The sequence below is a fragment of the Oryzias latipes genome, chromosome 10 (assembly GCF_053564925.1).
Source record: "Oryzias latipes strain Hd-rR chromosome 10, Olatipes_Hd-rR_3.1".
NCBI lineage: Eukaryota > Metazoa > Chordata > Actinopteri > Beloniformes > Adrianichthyidae > Oryzias > Oryzias latipes.
In genome coordinates, this window is record NC_136246.1 from 7,488,977 (window position 1) to 7,504,265 (window position 15,289).

At 41.0% G+C, this 15,289-nt stretch overlaps 1 protein-coding gene across 2 annotated transcripts; it reads left to right on the plus strand.

Moving 5' to 3' along the window:
- Positions 1-1,273: 1,273 nt before the first annotated feature.
- LOC100049330 (eukaryotic translation initiation factor 4E-1A) lies at positions 1,274-15,023 on the plus strand. Of its 2 annotated transcripts, none has more exons than XM_004086510.5 (7): positions 1,274-1,425; positions 5,343-5,443; positions 6,963-7,058; positions 10,033-10,096; positions 10,800-10,913; positions 11,158-11,297; positions 14,604-15,023. In XM_004086510.5, the coding sequence occupies exons 1-7, from the start codon at positions 1,339-1,341 to the stop codon at positions 14,716-14,718; spliced, it is 717 nt and encodes a 238-aa protein (XP_004086558.3). In that variant the 5' UTR covers positions 1,274-1,338; the 3' UTR covers positions 14,719-15,023. The 2 variants fall into 2 exon arrangements, with proteins under 2 accessions (XP_004086558.3, XP_078810054.1); XM_078953928.1 differs by lacking the exon at positions 1,274-1,425 and adding an exon at positions 1,833-1,859.
- Positions 15,024-15,289: the final 266 nt, after the last annotated feature.

The window sequence follows — 15,289 nt, forward strand, 5'->3', positions numbered from 1 at the left end:
CTTTGGGGCTGGGAAGACTGAATCTGGAATAGGTAAGCAGACTGGTGTGAAGGAATCAACAGTGGGGGCAATTATCATAAAATAATTGAATGAGAACTGGAAGACTTTCAAACTGCTGATGATCATCCTCGATCTTAGGGGTCATGTCATGGGGTCTAAATGATCACGAGCGGTGAGCAAAAATCCCAGAACCACACTGGGGACCTAGTGAGTGACCTGCAGAGAGCTGGGACCAAAGTGACAAAGGCTACCATCAGTAACACACTACACCGCCAGGGACTGGACTCCTGCAGTGCCAGACGTGTCCTGCTAAAGCCAGTACATATCCAAGTCTGTCTAAAGTTTGCTAGAGATTATTTAGATGATCCACAAGAGAATTGGGAAAATGTCCTGTGGTCAGTTGAAACCAAAATAGAACTTTTTGGTAAGAACTCTACTCCTCATGTTTGGAGAAGAAAGAATGCTAAAGTGACATCCAAACAACACCATACCTACTGTAAAGCATGGGGGTGGAAACATCATGCTTTGGGGCGGTTTTTCAGCAAAGGGACCACGATGACTGATCCAGAGTAAGTAAAGGATGAAGGGGGGCATGTAAGGACAGACAAATGACAAATTGTTTTTTCTTGTGATCCACAAAATGGACCCAACTGCTGGTCAATAGCCAGAACTAATCTGCCCACATTTTTTCAAGTATGTATGTAATGTTCATTCATTCATCTTCTTCCGTTTTCCCCCTTTTGGGGTCACGGGCTGCTGGAGCCTATCCGGCCACTCGTGGGCAAAGGCAGGGGACATTCTGGAAAGGACACCAGTCTGTCGCAGGACGACAACCCCACACCCATGCACACACACCTATGGACAATTTAGAGTAACCAATGAACCTATGAAGCATGTTTTTGAACATGTTTTGTGTACAATGTTGTATTTTAAATTATACCTCTTATGTGTTATATATATCAGTATTTTGTTCAAATAAACAAGATTTTATCAAATTTAAATCCATACATTTCGGTAAAAAAAAATCTACCCATGGGTAGGGTTGTATGTAAAAAGGAAGAGATACTTAATGATACCGAGACTGAACCAAATATCCGCCTCAACCAAAGCGATATTCTAATTTATGGATTAGTTTTTTTCCCCCCTTTAAATAGGAAGTTGCAATTGTTTGGTTACTTCAACTACTGTTGCATATTCTTTAGGTGAAACTGGGAAAAAATTTTTTTAAAGGAATTCTTCATATGTCAATAAATATCAATGATGATTGAAAAAGCTGTCTCATCAAAATGGCGCAAAGAAAATCTGCTCGTTTTCTGCTTTGTCATCAATCACCTGCGCATGCGTATTGAAGTGCCGCAATTAGCTATTTTAACAGACGCAAAATCTCTGCGAGAGGAATTCCAGAAGATGGCGACCGCCGTAGTGGTAAGTATTGATTACTGATAGCTGAATTGTTTGATTAAAAAAACAAAACAAATTCAACCGAAACTTTATTTTTTTGGTGTTCGACACGCGGACGATACTAGAAAATATGCGACACTAGTAAGTATTGCCTGACTTACTTACGAGGAAATTCGACCGTTTCACTTCGGTAGTACTAAAGTTAGACTACTTTATTTCTTTTTAGAAATGACGCAGTTAAAACTTCGCTTAAATTCAGCGAGTTAAGAAGATGGTCAGACAGACAGCCGCTGTTAACCGTCTTCTTAACTCGCTGTAGCACGTTTTGCCTGCCTACCGAAAGCGTCACACCGCTCCCTCCGCGGGAGCGCGCAAACCTCAAACGAGAATCCCCAAGTAAAGGATTTCTACGGTGAACTATCTCTTGTTTCATCATACGTGAAGGGATGTGCAGAAAGGTGAACAACCGTTCACACCGGAAAAGTATGAGGTCGATAGTTTTCAGTCACGTGGTGCAGCGAACAGTTTTCCAAGATCACGTCTGCTTAGTTATACCAGGCTTTGAGCATGAAACATCAAAAAACTTGTCATTATTTTGGAGAAGTTTAGCTTTATCAAATTCTTACAAAGAGAGAAAAAAGATTTTGTTATAATGTGATTTAAAAAAAATATCAAAATCAAGAAACTTGAACTCTATTAGTATTTGAATATTTGGACCTTCATAAGGTAGATCCTTCATATCTCTAGACATGTCTATCTGTTCATGTTGTTTTCATGGCAGGTCATAAATCTTTTTTTTCCATTGATGGTCCTTTCCCGTCTCTGTTTCTAATATTATTAGTTTGTCATTTATTATTATTATATTCCTTATTAACCACTCCTCATTTGCATCTGGTATTGTCCTCTCACTCCTCAAAACTGCTGCTGTCAAATCCATCCTAAAGAAATCCTGGTTCAGATCCTAATTCCTTTAATAATCTCTGTCCTATTTCTAACGTCCCCTTCATCTCCAAAATAGTCGCCTCCCAACTTCACCATCATCCTAATCAAAATGATCTCTTTGAACCCTTTCAATCCGGTTTTCGCCCCCTTCGTAGCACTGAAACTGCCCTTATAAAAGTCCAGAATGACCTTCTCCTGGCAGCTGATTTTGTACTCATCACCATCACCTACTTCAGTGTTTTTCAACCAGACCATCGTGCCGTGGGAGATGGTCAGGTGTGCCGGGAGAAATTGCCCTCATTAACTGATCTAAAAACATTTCCCATCTCCAGGAAATCAGCTCTGTGTTCATCCAAACAGGCCCTGATAAAACACTGAGTAGTTAGGAATATGAAAGATCATAAAAGACTTTTCTTTGTGATTATTTGATTCTATTAAAGACATTTTGATAAGAATGATGGTACTGCGATTTAGCCGCAGCGTCAGCTGATTTCTGAAAAAGTCCCGCCCCTTTAACTGTCTCCACCAATCATTCTTGGAGGCTTAATCAAATGTCCTCAGTCTGACCAATCAAAAGTGGTTAAAGTCTTCACTTCCTTGTTCTGATTCTGTTGATAAAGTCTCCCAGTTCCAATAAAAATAGCAACTAAAGCTCGTCTTTAGCGGTGTAGCTTTCCACAGAATCCGGTGTCAGACCGTGGAACAAGTGAACAAAATAATGAAGCTCAGAGACGCCAGTCCGTTTGCGTTCGGTGGCTGTTTGCACTACATCTCCCATGATGCATTGGGTTAAAATGACAGCATCTCAGCGCACAACCAGTCTCTCCTCTTAAACATCTTGAAACCACAACGAACATGCATCAGTTTTTAAATCTTCTAACTTAACTTTTAGAAAAAACAGCTGCAACTTTTCTTTTAGAAAAAACAGCTGCAACTTCCAGCTTTTTCTGCCACAATTATCACAAAAATGCACGTGTGATTGTGGAGGTGCTGTAGATCAATACAGACTGAGTTTTTTTTTTTTTTTTTTTTTTTTTTTTTTGGATGCTGGTGTGCTGCGGGATTTTTGATAAGGTTTAAAGTGTGCCGTGGCTCAAAAAAGATTGAAAAACACTGACCTACTTGACTTGAGCGCGGCATTTGACACCGTGTCTCACTCCATCCTCCTTTGGTGTCGAGTCAACGCCCCTCCGCTGGTTTCATTTTTACTTCTCAAACTGCATTCAGTTTATCCAACTGAAATCTATTAAATCTCAACCCTCATTAATTTTCTCTGGTGTTCCTCAAGGTTCTGTTCTCGGTCCCCTCCTCTTCATTTCCTACCCCTTGGCAATATACTCTGTAAATTCGACATTGATTTTCATTGTTTTGCGGATGACACTCAGCTCTATCTGTCCAGTAAACCCAACTCTTCTCTTCCACCTGCCTCCCTTTCCTCCTGCCTGTCTGAAATAAAAACCCGGTTCACCTTAAACTTCCTCAAACCTACTAGCGGTAAAACCAAACTACTCCTTGTAGGTTCCAATTTGACACTTTCCAGTTTTTCCCTCCCCTCAGGTAAAGACTCTGGGTGTCATCCTTTATTATACTTTCAGTCTCACATCTATAGCATTACTCTGTCTGCCAGAACTCCTTCCTTCCATCACATCACTCCCGTTCCCCAGCAGCTGCACTGGCTTCCGGTCATTTTCAGGATAAAATTCAAACTTTCATAACCTGGCTTATCTTTCTAATCTCCTCCATATTGACACTCCCTCTCGTTCTCTCTGGTCTTCTTCCTCCCTTCAGCTTTCTGTCCCTCCGGCCCGTATGGTCACAACGGGGAGCCATGCCTTCAGTCGCTCGGCTACCCAACTCTGGAACTCTCTCCCCCCCAGGCCTCCGTAACACTGACTCCTTCTTTATTTTTAAATCGAGACTCAAGACCTTGTTTTAAATTTGCATTTCTAGATCACAATTTTTCATCTTCTGCTATCTGATTTTATGGATGATTTGAATTTTATTGTTTTTAACATTTTGTGATTTTTTTTTTTTTTTTTTTTTTTTTTTTTTTTTTTTTTTTTTTTTAAATTGTGTTTTACTTTTGAATTCGTGCAATGTGTCCTTGAGTGTTTTGAAATGCACTTTTAAATCAAATGCAAAATTATAATAATTATTCATTAGGAGAGTTAAAGACCGTCTTCTTCCTGGCTTTTTCTGATGATGGAGGACATAAATTAAGCTTAAAAAGGTCTTTCTTTATGGAAATTCTTCTGAATCTGGAGCAGAGGGGTAAATAGTTTGTTTTCCTCGTCTGAGCTGGAATCTGGATCTAAACCGAACGGCTCATTAGCGCTGAAATTGGTCACTATTTTTGTTGCACCACTGATGTTAGGCTGGGGTCGAGTGAGTTTATTTAAAGGGATGATGGGAAGTGAGGACAGGCTTCCTTCACAACTTGGAGGTGAATTTCTTTTTTTTATTTTTATTTTTTTAACTTGTCCTGTCCAACAGCTGGGCAAACAGATGAGAGCTGAAGGCCTCTTGTGTTGGACATATTTTATTTTAACAAAAGAGGTTATAAATCTTCTGACAAACCAGAGGTATGTCTGAATAAACCCCTTTTTTAATCAAAGCCAAACTTTATTCATTTTAATCATATTTGAAAATGTTTTGTGTTGGACCGGACGGAAAAGAAAAGGAGGGAGGAAGAGAGAGGGATGTTAGAGAGAGGGAGGGGTAGGAGGGTGATCATAGGAGGGGGGGGGGGGTAAAGGAGGTGAATTTCTGATGAGCTCATGCCGCTTTGCAGAACCTGTAGAAAACAATACATTTTTGGATTTTGGTGAAAAACTGCATTATCATAATTAAAAGAACGCTTTGAAAATGGATCAAAAGATGATCGGAGTGGGACTTTCAGCTCTGACTTTGGTAACTCCAAGCCCCATTTGGGCTCGTACTAGTCAATTTATTGTGCTAGAACCAAATATTTTCTCGTTTTGTTTTATTTTCCGTCATAGGTGTCCACTTCGATTCCTGGAAACCTCGAGGAAAAAAGTGAAATAAGCAACGGAAAGATCGGGAATCCTGAGGCTTGCATCAAACATCCCTTACAGAACAGGTAAGACCAGCAGATAGCGCTGTGACGATAACCGCATCACTCATCACCGCGGTGATGACCTCATCACCGCATCACCACACTTTTTTTTACGCCCTTTTTTTTTTTTACGTTTTCATATGGTGCGTGATTGGAACTATAATAAACACATTAAACGCATTCATCTTTGCCAGAGGTGGGCACTGAGGGCCGCATTCCTGCATGTTTTCCAGCATACCCTGCTCTGGCATGTTCTAATTGGCTGGACACACCTGTACCAGGTAATCAGTCATGAGTAGGGCAAGATTATTGGCTGGACACACCTGAACCAGGTAATCAGCCATGAGTAGGGAAAGGCTATCTTGAAATCATGCAGACACACCGGCCCTCGAGGCCTGGAATTGCCCACCCCTGATCTTTGCTGATAATTTCCTTTTTCTGCTAGTCCTGTGTTCAGACTTTCCTTCTTTCTTTCAGACTGTTCTCTCCTTTTCTCCCACTGCGCCTGTCACTCTCTCTCGTAGGCGCGCGCTCTCACTGTCTGCCTCTGCGCTGCACGTGACACGCGGCTCCCTTTACAGTTACACAAACGGCGTGTTAGGCTTCATGGCTACCGGAAAAGTGAAAGTGTCTGCAGTCTGCTTATTACTGGACAATACATAATATTTTGAGAAGATGTCTATACCAGAGAGCATAGGTGAAACTTGCGTGCAGCTAGAGAGCGGTCCGCTGCAGAAGAATCAACATACACCCCCAACACACGTGTGCACACCTTCCTCCTATACCTACACAAGAAGCTCCGCGCTCACACACACAATCTACAACATCTATAGTTAGTTCACAAGTTAGATATGTAGTTGTTAGTTGTTACTGTTATTTGTTAACAAAGAATAGTACGTTGTAATTGTATTTATTTCCGATGCCGCCGCCGGGGGATTTTGTGTTTTTTCTTTTGTGTTTTTTTTAAATTTTTTTTGGGGGGGGGGCTGCGGTTAACCGCGACACCACGCCCCCTGGTGGTTCATCACCGCGGTGATCAAAAATTCGACACCGTCACAGCTCTACCAACAGAACCCCAAAACCCTGGCATGCAGCCCTGATGCAACAAATACAACTGAGCTCCGTCTTTCTACACGTTTACAATCCTCACTTGGCTCTCAATGCTGACCAATCAGGACAACAAATATCCCACATTTGTGTGCAACGTTATAAAATATTACATACAGCAAAAAACAGGTGACACTCCTCATCAAAACATAAGACATAGATGTGATGCCGCCTTCAGCTTGGTAAAGGCCAGTCTGTGAGAATGTGATCAGACATTGAAAGGCCTCTGGTGGAAAACGGGATTGGAGCACTGGTCTAAAAGAAATTTTGGCCAAATTTCAAAATTCAAGTGTTAACCACGTTCAGAAATGTTCTTATTGCTTGAATTTATCAGTTGGAAAAAAACAAACAATTTAAGTGGGTTCTTTTTTTATTTTCTGTGTGCATGTAATCCACTTGTGAGGTCACCAAAACAAGAGTCTGTTTGCTTTTACAGGTGGACTCTTTGGTTTTTCAAGAATGACAAAAGCAAAACCTGGCAGGCCAACCTTCGTCTCATCTCTACGTTTGACACAGTTGAGGATTTCTGGGCGTGAGTACAACTTTACAGTAGGGCTGGGTGATTTCACGGTATCGTTTTTTTAACAATAAATGTCACGATTGAAACCAAATAACTATATTTGTCAAATTTAAACAATGCACTCTGCTCATGAATGTGTAATCATTAGCAGGTTGTGTAACCCTCGTGCTATCCTAGGCACTTTAACATTGGGAGTTGGGTCATCTAGACCCACTAGACCAGGGGTGTCAAACTGATTTTGGTTCGGGGGCCACATTCAACCCGTCTGATCTCAAGTGGGCCGGAACAGTAACGTAAAGGCAAAATTACAGTTTTATTCTTGTTTTTTTACCCAATTGGAAAACATGCCTCAACCAACATGGTAGCTTGATCATTTCTTATTACACATTCATTCACAGAGGCCAATGGATCTTAAATAAAATTAATTTCACTTTAAAAATATTGGTTTATTCAATTTTATACAGCCTGAATATTTTAAATCTGACACTGAAGCAATCCTGATAATAAATTCAAGAGGGGCTACAGAAAAAAATGAAACATCTTCCTAAAATGTAAACGTCCAAACGATGACAAAATGACACTAAATTAAACTTGCAAACATTTGTGAACATAAGAGTTTGGAGTTAACCTCCTTTCTCTCCTGAAACTTCACAAGACCGTCAATATCAGGATTCAAATCCTGTGCAGAAACACATTTACTGTCATTCAAGTGTGCAAAACACAATGAAATGTCCATTATTATTATTATCATTCATTATTATAAGAATCTTTTCCTGGTTTCTGCCTGAATTTTGTGGCAACACCTGCCTTCTTCCTGACCTTTGATGGAGCGCCATCAGTGACCAAAATTACTTCATGTGACCAGTTCACTCCAACATTGTCCAGCACATTAACTAGAGAGCTGACTAAGTCATCAGTTGCTGTTGTGTCCATCAACTCCAGAAACTCCACTGTGACGGTCTCTGCAACACCTTTAATAAATATGCACAGCTGTACATATCTGTGATGTTGGTGCTTTCATCAATAGTGACTGAAAATACAATAAATGACTAGATTCCTTCATATGGCTGCCCATGTTTCCTCAGAGATGTTGGATCTGATCGTAATTCTTGACAGACTCATGTTTAAGGTCGACTGCTTTTTGGGAACATTGGGGATGGTGATAAAGAACGGATTTTTCTTTTTTGGGTAAAGGAGTAAAGCTTTTATTTTGAAGTCAATCTTTTTTTTTTCTGTAACTGATTGTATGATTTTTGGTGAACATAAGTTCACCATCTGAAAATGGATTGGATGTTTGCTCCAACTTGTTTGCAATAAGGTAGCTAGCTTTCACTGCTCCATCACTGACATCACGGCTGCAGTAAATCCAGATGGTTATTTATCGGTCCAGCTAATAGTTGCTAAATCTTTTTTTCTTAACTGCAAATGGTGAAACTTTTCTTTGTGGAGATTTCTTATTACAAGTCATCTTGGTGGTACGTTCATCTGAACAGTGAGATAGAAAATCAAGAAATCATCTTTAAAGAATTTTATAGACATTTGTTTGCATTTATTGAGAAAAAGTAGTATTTAACCCTCTGGCTTGAAAGATTTAGTACTTTTTGACAAAACCCTTCTTGTTGAGCACAGAGGTCAGACGTTTCTGGTAGTTTATGATCAGGTTTCTGCACATAGCGGGAAGAATTTTGGTCCACTCGTCTTTACAAATGACTTCTAAATTATTAAGATTTGATGGCTATTGCCAAGCAACTCTGAGCTTCGGCTCTCTCCATAGGATTGAGATGCAGAGACTGGCTGGACCACTACATGACCTTGACATGCTTCTTCTTTAGTCATTCCTTGGGTGCTTTGCTGAATGTTTTGGGTCATTATCCTGTTTGAGGACCCATCCACGGCCCATTTTAAGGCCCCAGCTTTTAGGCTTAAGGGGGGAAGGAGGTTCTCACTCAGGATTTGATGTACATGAGGTACATGTCTCCTCCCATCCACATGGTGAAGTAGCTCTGTGCAGAAAAACACCCCTAAAGCATGATGCTTCCACCTCCTTGCTTGACAGTGGGGATGGTGTTCTTGGGGTCATAGGCAGCATTTCCCTTCCTCCAAACACGAAGGGTTGAGTTGATACCAAAGACTTCAGTTTTGGTCTGATTTGACCACAGCACCTTCTCCCAACCCCTCCCTACATTCTCAAATTGTTCATTGTCAGATTTCAGGCGGGTCTGCACATGCAGCTTCTTAAGCAGGGCTACTTTGGAAGCTCTATAAGATGCTAAACCACTGCAGAATAAAGTTTTCCCAGTGGTTTTCTTGGTGATTATGGTTCCAGCTGCTTTGAGATCATCAACTAACTCCTGCCATGTTGTTTTAGGCTGACTTCTCACTGTTCTCATGAGAATGGAAACCCTACCAGGTCCGATATGGTTTGGAGGCACATCAATGGGTGGATTGATGGTCATGTTCTTGTATTTTGGTACAATTGCACCAACAGTTGTCACCTTAACCTCCATCTTCTTTCTGAAGGCTTTGTAGTCCATTCTGGTCTTGTACAGGTCTACAGTATTCTCCCTTAAATCCACTGAAAGCTCTTTAGTCTTTCCCATGTTGGAGAGTTTGGAGACTGATGGACTGATTCTGTGGACAGGTGTCTTTTCTACAGGTGATTAGTTCAAACGTGTGTCTTCAGTTCAGGTGACGGGGTGAGTAGCAGAGTCTAACTGCTCTGTGTGAACCAGAACTCTCAATGGTTATTAAAGCTTCCAATACGCATTTCTCTCAATGAAATGGAAATAAATTTATATCCGTTATTTAAAGTGGATTTCTTGCTTTTCTATCTCACTGTTTAAATGAACCTACCATTAAGATGACAGAATGTCAATTTCTTTTGAAGTGGGCAAACCTAAAAAAATCAGTAAAAGATCAAATACTTATTTCCTCTACTGTTGGATGTTTATGAATTGTAAAGTTCTACTTCAATGTCTTCATTTAGGTTATACAATCATATTCAACTGTCAAGTAACTTGATGTCTGGCTGTGACTACTCTCTGTTTAAGGTAGGACATTTAATCAAAAGTTTCACAATTTACTGCAACATTAATTTTGGCTTCATGTCTAAAGTTGATGGATGTTCTCTTAATTCTTAGTGAAGATCTAGCGTCTAATTTTCATGATTTGAGCAAGGCATTCTGTTCCATTTGGAAAGGTTCAGTCTAACAGACGCATTCATCAGAATCATATGGATTTATTTGGACAAAATAAATTTAAATTGGGCGGCAGTGGCTCACGTGGTTGAGCAGGGCTGGCGGTTTGATTCCCACTCCCTGCCTCCAGTGTGGCTCCACTGGTGTGTGAATGTGCATGAATGTCCCGGTGATGGTCAGAGGGGCCGCAGGGGCGAACTGGCACCCACGCCTCTGTCAGTCTGGCCCAGGGCAGCTGTGGCTACATCAGTAGATATCACCAAGTATGAATGAATAATGGACACATTGGAAGAACTTTGAGCGTCTGGTAAAGCAAAGATCTTTTTTTTTTTTTCAAATTTTCGAAGCAAACGTTTGATGGATTGTTTTGTTTAAAAAAGGGGTCTTTCTCATTATTCCAAACATTGAATCCAAAGCCTCATGTAGAGGATGGTCCAGCTGCTCTAAAGCTAAAGTTTTACAGCATCCTGGTTTTGTTTTCTCTTTCATAACATGTGCATGTAGGAGTTGTACAGGAAAGTTTTTGCATCGTCAGCATTACGTTTTTCTCCAACAGGATGGGATTGAACCCATGTGGGAGGATGAAAGGAATCGGCGTGGGGGCCGCTGGCTCATCACCCTGTCCAAACAGCAACGGAAAATGGATCTGGACCGGTTCTGGTTGGAGACGGTACAGTCAAGCATCACCAGGGCTTCTTATTTCAAAGTTGCCTTAAAGGCGGTCATAAAAAAGCAAATGATGCCAATTAATAGTGAGAAGATGGGAATTGGAATAAATGAGGAAAAAATGGCTGGCATTAACAGAAACCATCGATTGGCATTATTGGTTTCTGTGTTCGCCCAGGGGCTGCTTTCAGTCAAACCACTCATTAAAAGTGAAAAAAGGATGTGAGCGTGCCTCTCTGTGTTTGCAGCTTTTGTGTCTCGTGGGCGAAGCCTTTGATGATCACAGCGATGATGTTTGTGGAGCCGTCATCAACATCCGAGCCAAAGGAGATAAAATAGCAATATGGACCACAAACTGTGAAAACAAAGAGGCCATCACACAGATTGGGTGAGCTGAATGAAGAATGAGGTTCTTTGTTTGTTTGTTTCTCTCATAAGATGAAGGAAAGGTTCTGAGCACACTATAGTTAGAAAGTTTGGAATCACTGTCAAATGTTTGGTTTCCATGGTAAAAACACAGGAATAATAAAGGAAATGCACTCAGCATGTTTATGTTGTCTGTGTAAGAAAAATGCTTAGTGAAAATGAATTATCTTTGAAACTTTGCTCACTTAAAAAAGGGGGAAAACTGAAAGGTTTGAATGTAGACTGGCACACCTTAAACTTTCCACTTGTCAGCTGCGTGGCCTGGTGGCAGAGTCCGCCCTGAGACTGCAAGGTTGTGGGTTAAAATCCATGGTCAGCTCGTACCAAATACTCCCATACCAAAATGGGACCCAAAGCTTCCTTACTTGGCATTAAGAATGGTGTTTTTGATATCGTTAACATGTTTTGTGGTATTTTTCTGATGGGGGGGCAAATATTAAGAAAAATGGCCTCAAAACAGCATTTCTTAGTTTTTCTCTGAAATCTTTGTGAATCAGGTGTAGACGGAAAAAATGTTGTTTGAAAAAGATATTTATGATAATACAGTAGGGGAGCCCAAACCTCCGTTTCATTCTGAGGCATCCAGTTATAGACGACTAGATTCATTTTCCTCATGTTCCTGCCATTTGCCTTTTGGGTAGCTCCAGTTTTGTGTACCGTTGTTTTTTTTGCACCGCTAATGTTAGGTTGGGAGTGTGAGGGGCTGTGAGCTAGTGGGAAAGTGCATAACCAAAGGGATGATGGGAAATGAAGACAGGCTCACTCCACCAACAGTCCCGCCCACAATTTGGAGGTGAATCTCTAGATGACTACTGCCGCTGTGCTGAAACTACGTCCTAGAAAATGACTCTGGTATTTGATAACAGCTAAAAATGTCATAAGCATAATTAGAAGAATGCTGGGAAAAATGGTTCCCAAGCTCGGCTCTGTCTGCAGACTGCCACTCCCCCAGGGGATGGGTCAAATGTGCTGAAAAAACCATAGGAATTTGAACTGAAAACATACATCTCTCATTAGATGGACAGACTTGAGTCTTCTCTGGTTGAGTTAATTCTACAAATATAAAGGGCCTGAGTGGACCTCAACCTTGGATTCATGTGTTCACAACACTTTCCAGATCCCTTATGTCAGGGGTCGGGAACCTTTTTGGCCAAGAGAACCATAAACGCCACATATTTTGAAATGTAATTTCGAAAGAGCCATACAATTATGTGGTGTCCTTTTCCCACACTGAGACTTAACCTCTTAAGGTTCTTTATTCTGGTTAATGCTGGCTGTAACAAATGCCGTAAATTAATTCAGCAACTCCTGGATCTCTCCCGCCGAGACGAGAGCGCTTCTCCCAATTTTATATTCCCCTGCTCCCGCTGCAGCCCTCCCATTTCCCTTATTCGGCCCATAGCTGAACCCCATTGGTCCAAACTACCTAACAACAGGCTGAGCGACAGAACTGGGGGCCAATCAGATCACTGCATGATGCGTTCATTGAACTCCAGAACTTATAACACGGCCCAACAGCCACCCAGTTAAACTCAAGCCGCGACAATATGTTTAAAACTAAATATACAAGTGAATGTGTGCATTTGATGTAATTTCAACACTTCTAAAGTACAATAAGTCTGTGGATTCTTTTTAATAATATCGTTATGCTGTTGCTAATAAATGATGAGTATTTCTCGTGGTAGTTTTGCTGATGGTTTAGTCTGGTTGATAGGTGGTGAGTTTCTGCTTCATGCAGGCGTTGAGACTTTAAACGTGATCATAGGTCTGAATGTTCTGTAGATGTGAGACAGACTGCTCACATGCAGACGGGGAGCCAAACACACATTCACACGCTGCAGTGAGTGACGGGCAGCGGGTTTTACGTTATTACAATCCCTGCGCGATTCACCTACTGGCCGTGCCCACAACCCCACCCTCACCCTCTGCTTTCTCCCTCACATATCCCGTCCCCGCTACTGCGCGCTCTTTCTCAGAGACGGGAGCGCGCAGTTTTAGGCACGGCAATTCACAGGTTTCCGGGTGGTACAAACTCTGTGAAATAATAGATAATAGTAAAGTGATAATGCTGGCGCAGATCCTTCTCTCCAAGCACCGCTACTACTGCGCGCCTCTGGCATCGCATCGCGCCCGAGAAGGACTGGTCTGATGAATAAAAAAAAATTGAAGATTTGTCTGCGAGCCACATGTGACCATCAAAAGAGCCATATATGGCTCGCGAGCCATAGGTTCCCGACCCCTGCCTTATGTCCAGTTTTTGTCTTTTGATCTGCAGTCTAGAGATGTGACGTTCCCTAACAAATGGAATCTTTTGAGCGGTTCATTCCCATGAACGATGACAATTGAGTTGCGGTCTGCTAAGAACAGTTCTTCATTTCATTATTTTCTTCTCCGTCCCCCGAGTTTTATACGTTCACATACTTTGGGGCAAAAAAGTATATATAGTCAGCCACCAATTGTGCAAGTTCCCCCCCTTTAAAAAGAGGAGAAAGGCGTGTAATTTTCTCATTTTCTCATGTCTCACATGAGTAGTAAACTTGTCCCCCAACTGCTTTGACCTCTGTTCCCGTTTAGTTTCCAGTACGGTTCAGTTCAATTGTGCTAGACGTTGGCCTTCGGTTCCTCTGCCTGTTGATCTATGGGTCACCTTTGTTTTATTTCTGGTATTTATCTGTTTCCACAATATTGAATTGGACTCTGCTTTTTTTCTTCATGTTTTTTCCTTGCAGAGCGCACAAACAAATGGTCTTTTTCTCTTCTTCTCTCTGCCTTCTGTTGTTTTGTAACCACTCTTTCCTTCTGCCCAGCATGTGTCTGTGGCTCTTCAGTCCTGCCTAAAGCAGGATCCTAAAGGGATTTGCATCTTAAGTGTAACACGAGGGATTTGGATGAAACCTATAGCTTTGCTTGTTTATTTGCTGGAGAGAAGTAAAAAATATCTGACAGCATTTATTGGAGATGTTTGAGTCTTTTTGTATTTATGTCGTAATGAATTCTGGTTGATCTGACTCTTTTGTAATCAATTCAAATGCTTTTCTTTGGATATTCTAGTTTTTTGAAATTTGTAAAATGAAAAACTATCAAAGTTTTTTTTTTAATACTGACAAATGGTTTCTGTTTTTAAATTTTTTTTTTTTTTAATTTTCTGCTGTAGTTAAGGTTGTGAATAAATTTTATTTGGGGTGTAAAGTTTCCTGCGTTAATTGCTTGAGAAAATCGGATGTTCTCAATATGTATTGAGTTTTAGTTTGTTTTTCTTCTTCCCTAGTCGAGTTTATAAGGAGAGGTTAGGCGTTCCACCCAAAGTGATCATCGGGTACCAGTCCCACGCAGACACGGCTACAAAGAGCAGCTCCACAACCAAGAACAAGTTTGTTGCTTAAAGGTTTTGGGTTTGTCTTCTTTCCTTGTTTTGTTTTTTTCAAAGTAACTGAAAGTTTATTCACCAAAAGCCTTTTCTAAAATGGAACAAGTCTTGCCTTTACTTTGTCAGAACATTTGTTTGTGGTGAGAATACAATAAAAAAATAGTAGGTGTAAAATCCTAATGATTGACTTCATCATGGGATAGAAATGTAAGCAGTTTATTGGAGGTGATTCATTTGTGTTCCAACAATTCTCTCAGTTTTTACCTTTTTAAGTTGTTTATGGAGAATTGCTTAATAAAGGTACATGAATTATTTCTGCAAGCTGTTGTTTGGTTTTCATATCTTCAGTTATGAGGTTTACATGAATCATTTGGGGATAAACTGTCAAATCACTGTAAAAGATGTTTTAACCCACTCGTCCTAAATGTACCTGGAACAAAGAATGTTCCATCCGTCCTCAGATCCCACAGAGTTCCTTTCAGGGTCACGGGGTCGCAGGAGCCCTCCCAGCCACTGGTGGGGGAAGGTGAGGTACACCCTGAACAGGTCACCAGTCTGCTGTGGGGTCACACACTCGATTCATTCCT

Coding starts and splice junctions, on each gene's coding strand:
- LOC100049330 (XM_004086510.5), top strand. CDS start 1,339: ATGCGTATTGAAGTGCCGCAATTAGCTATTTTAACAGACGCAAAATCT. Junction 7,059..10,032: donor ACAGTTGAGGATTTCTGGGC/GTGAGTACAACT, acceptor GTCTTCATTTAG/GTTATACAATCATATTCAAC. Junction 10,097..10,799: donor GTGACTACTCTCTGTTTAAG/GTAGGACATTTA, acceptor TTTCTCCAACAG/GATGGGATTGAACCCATGTG.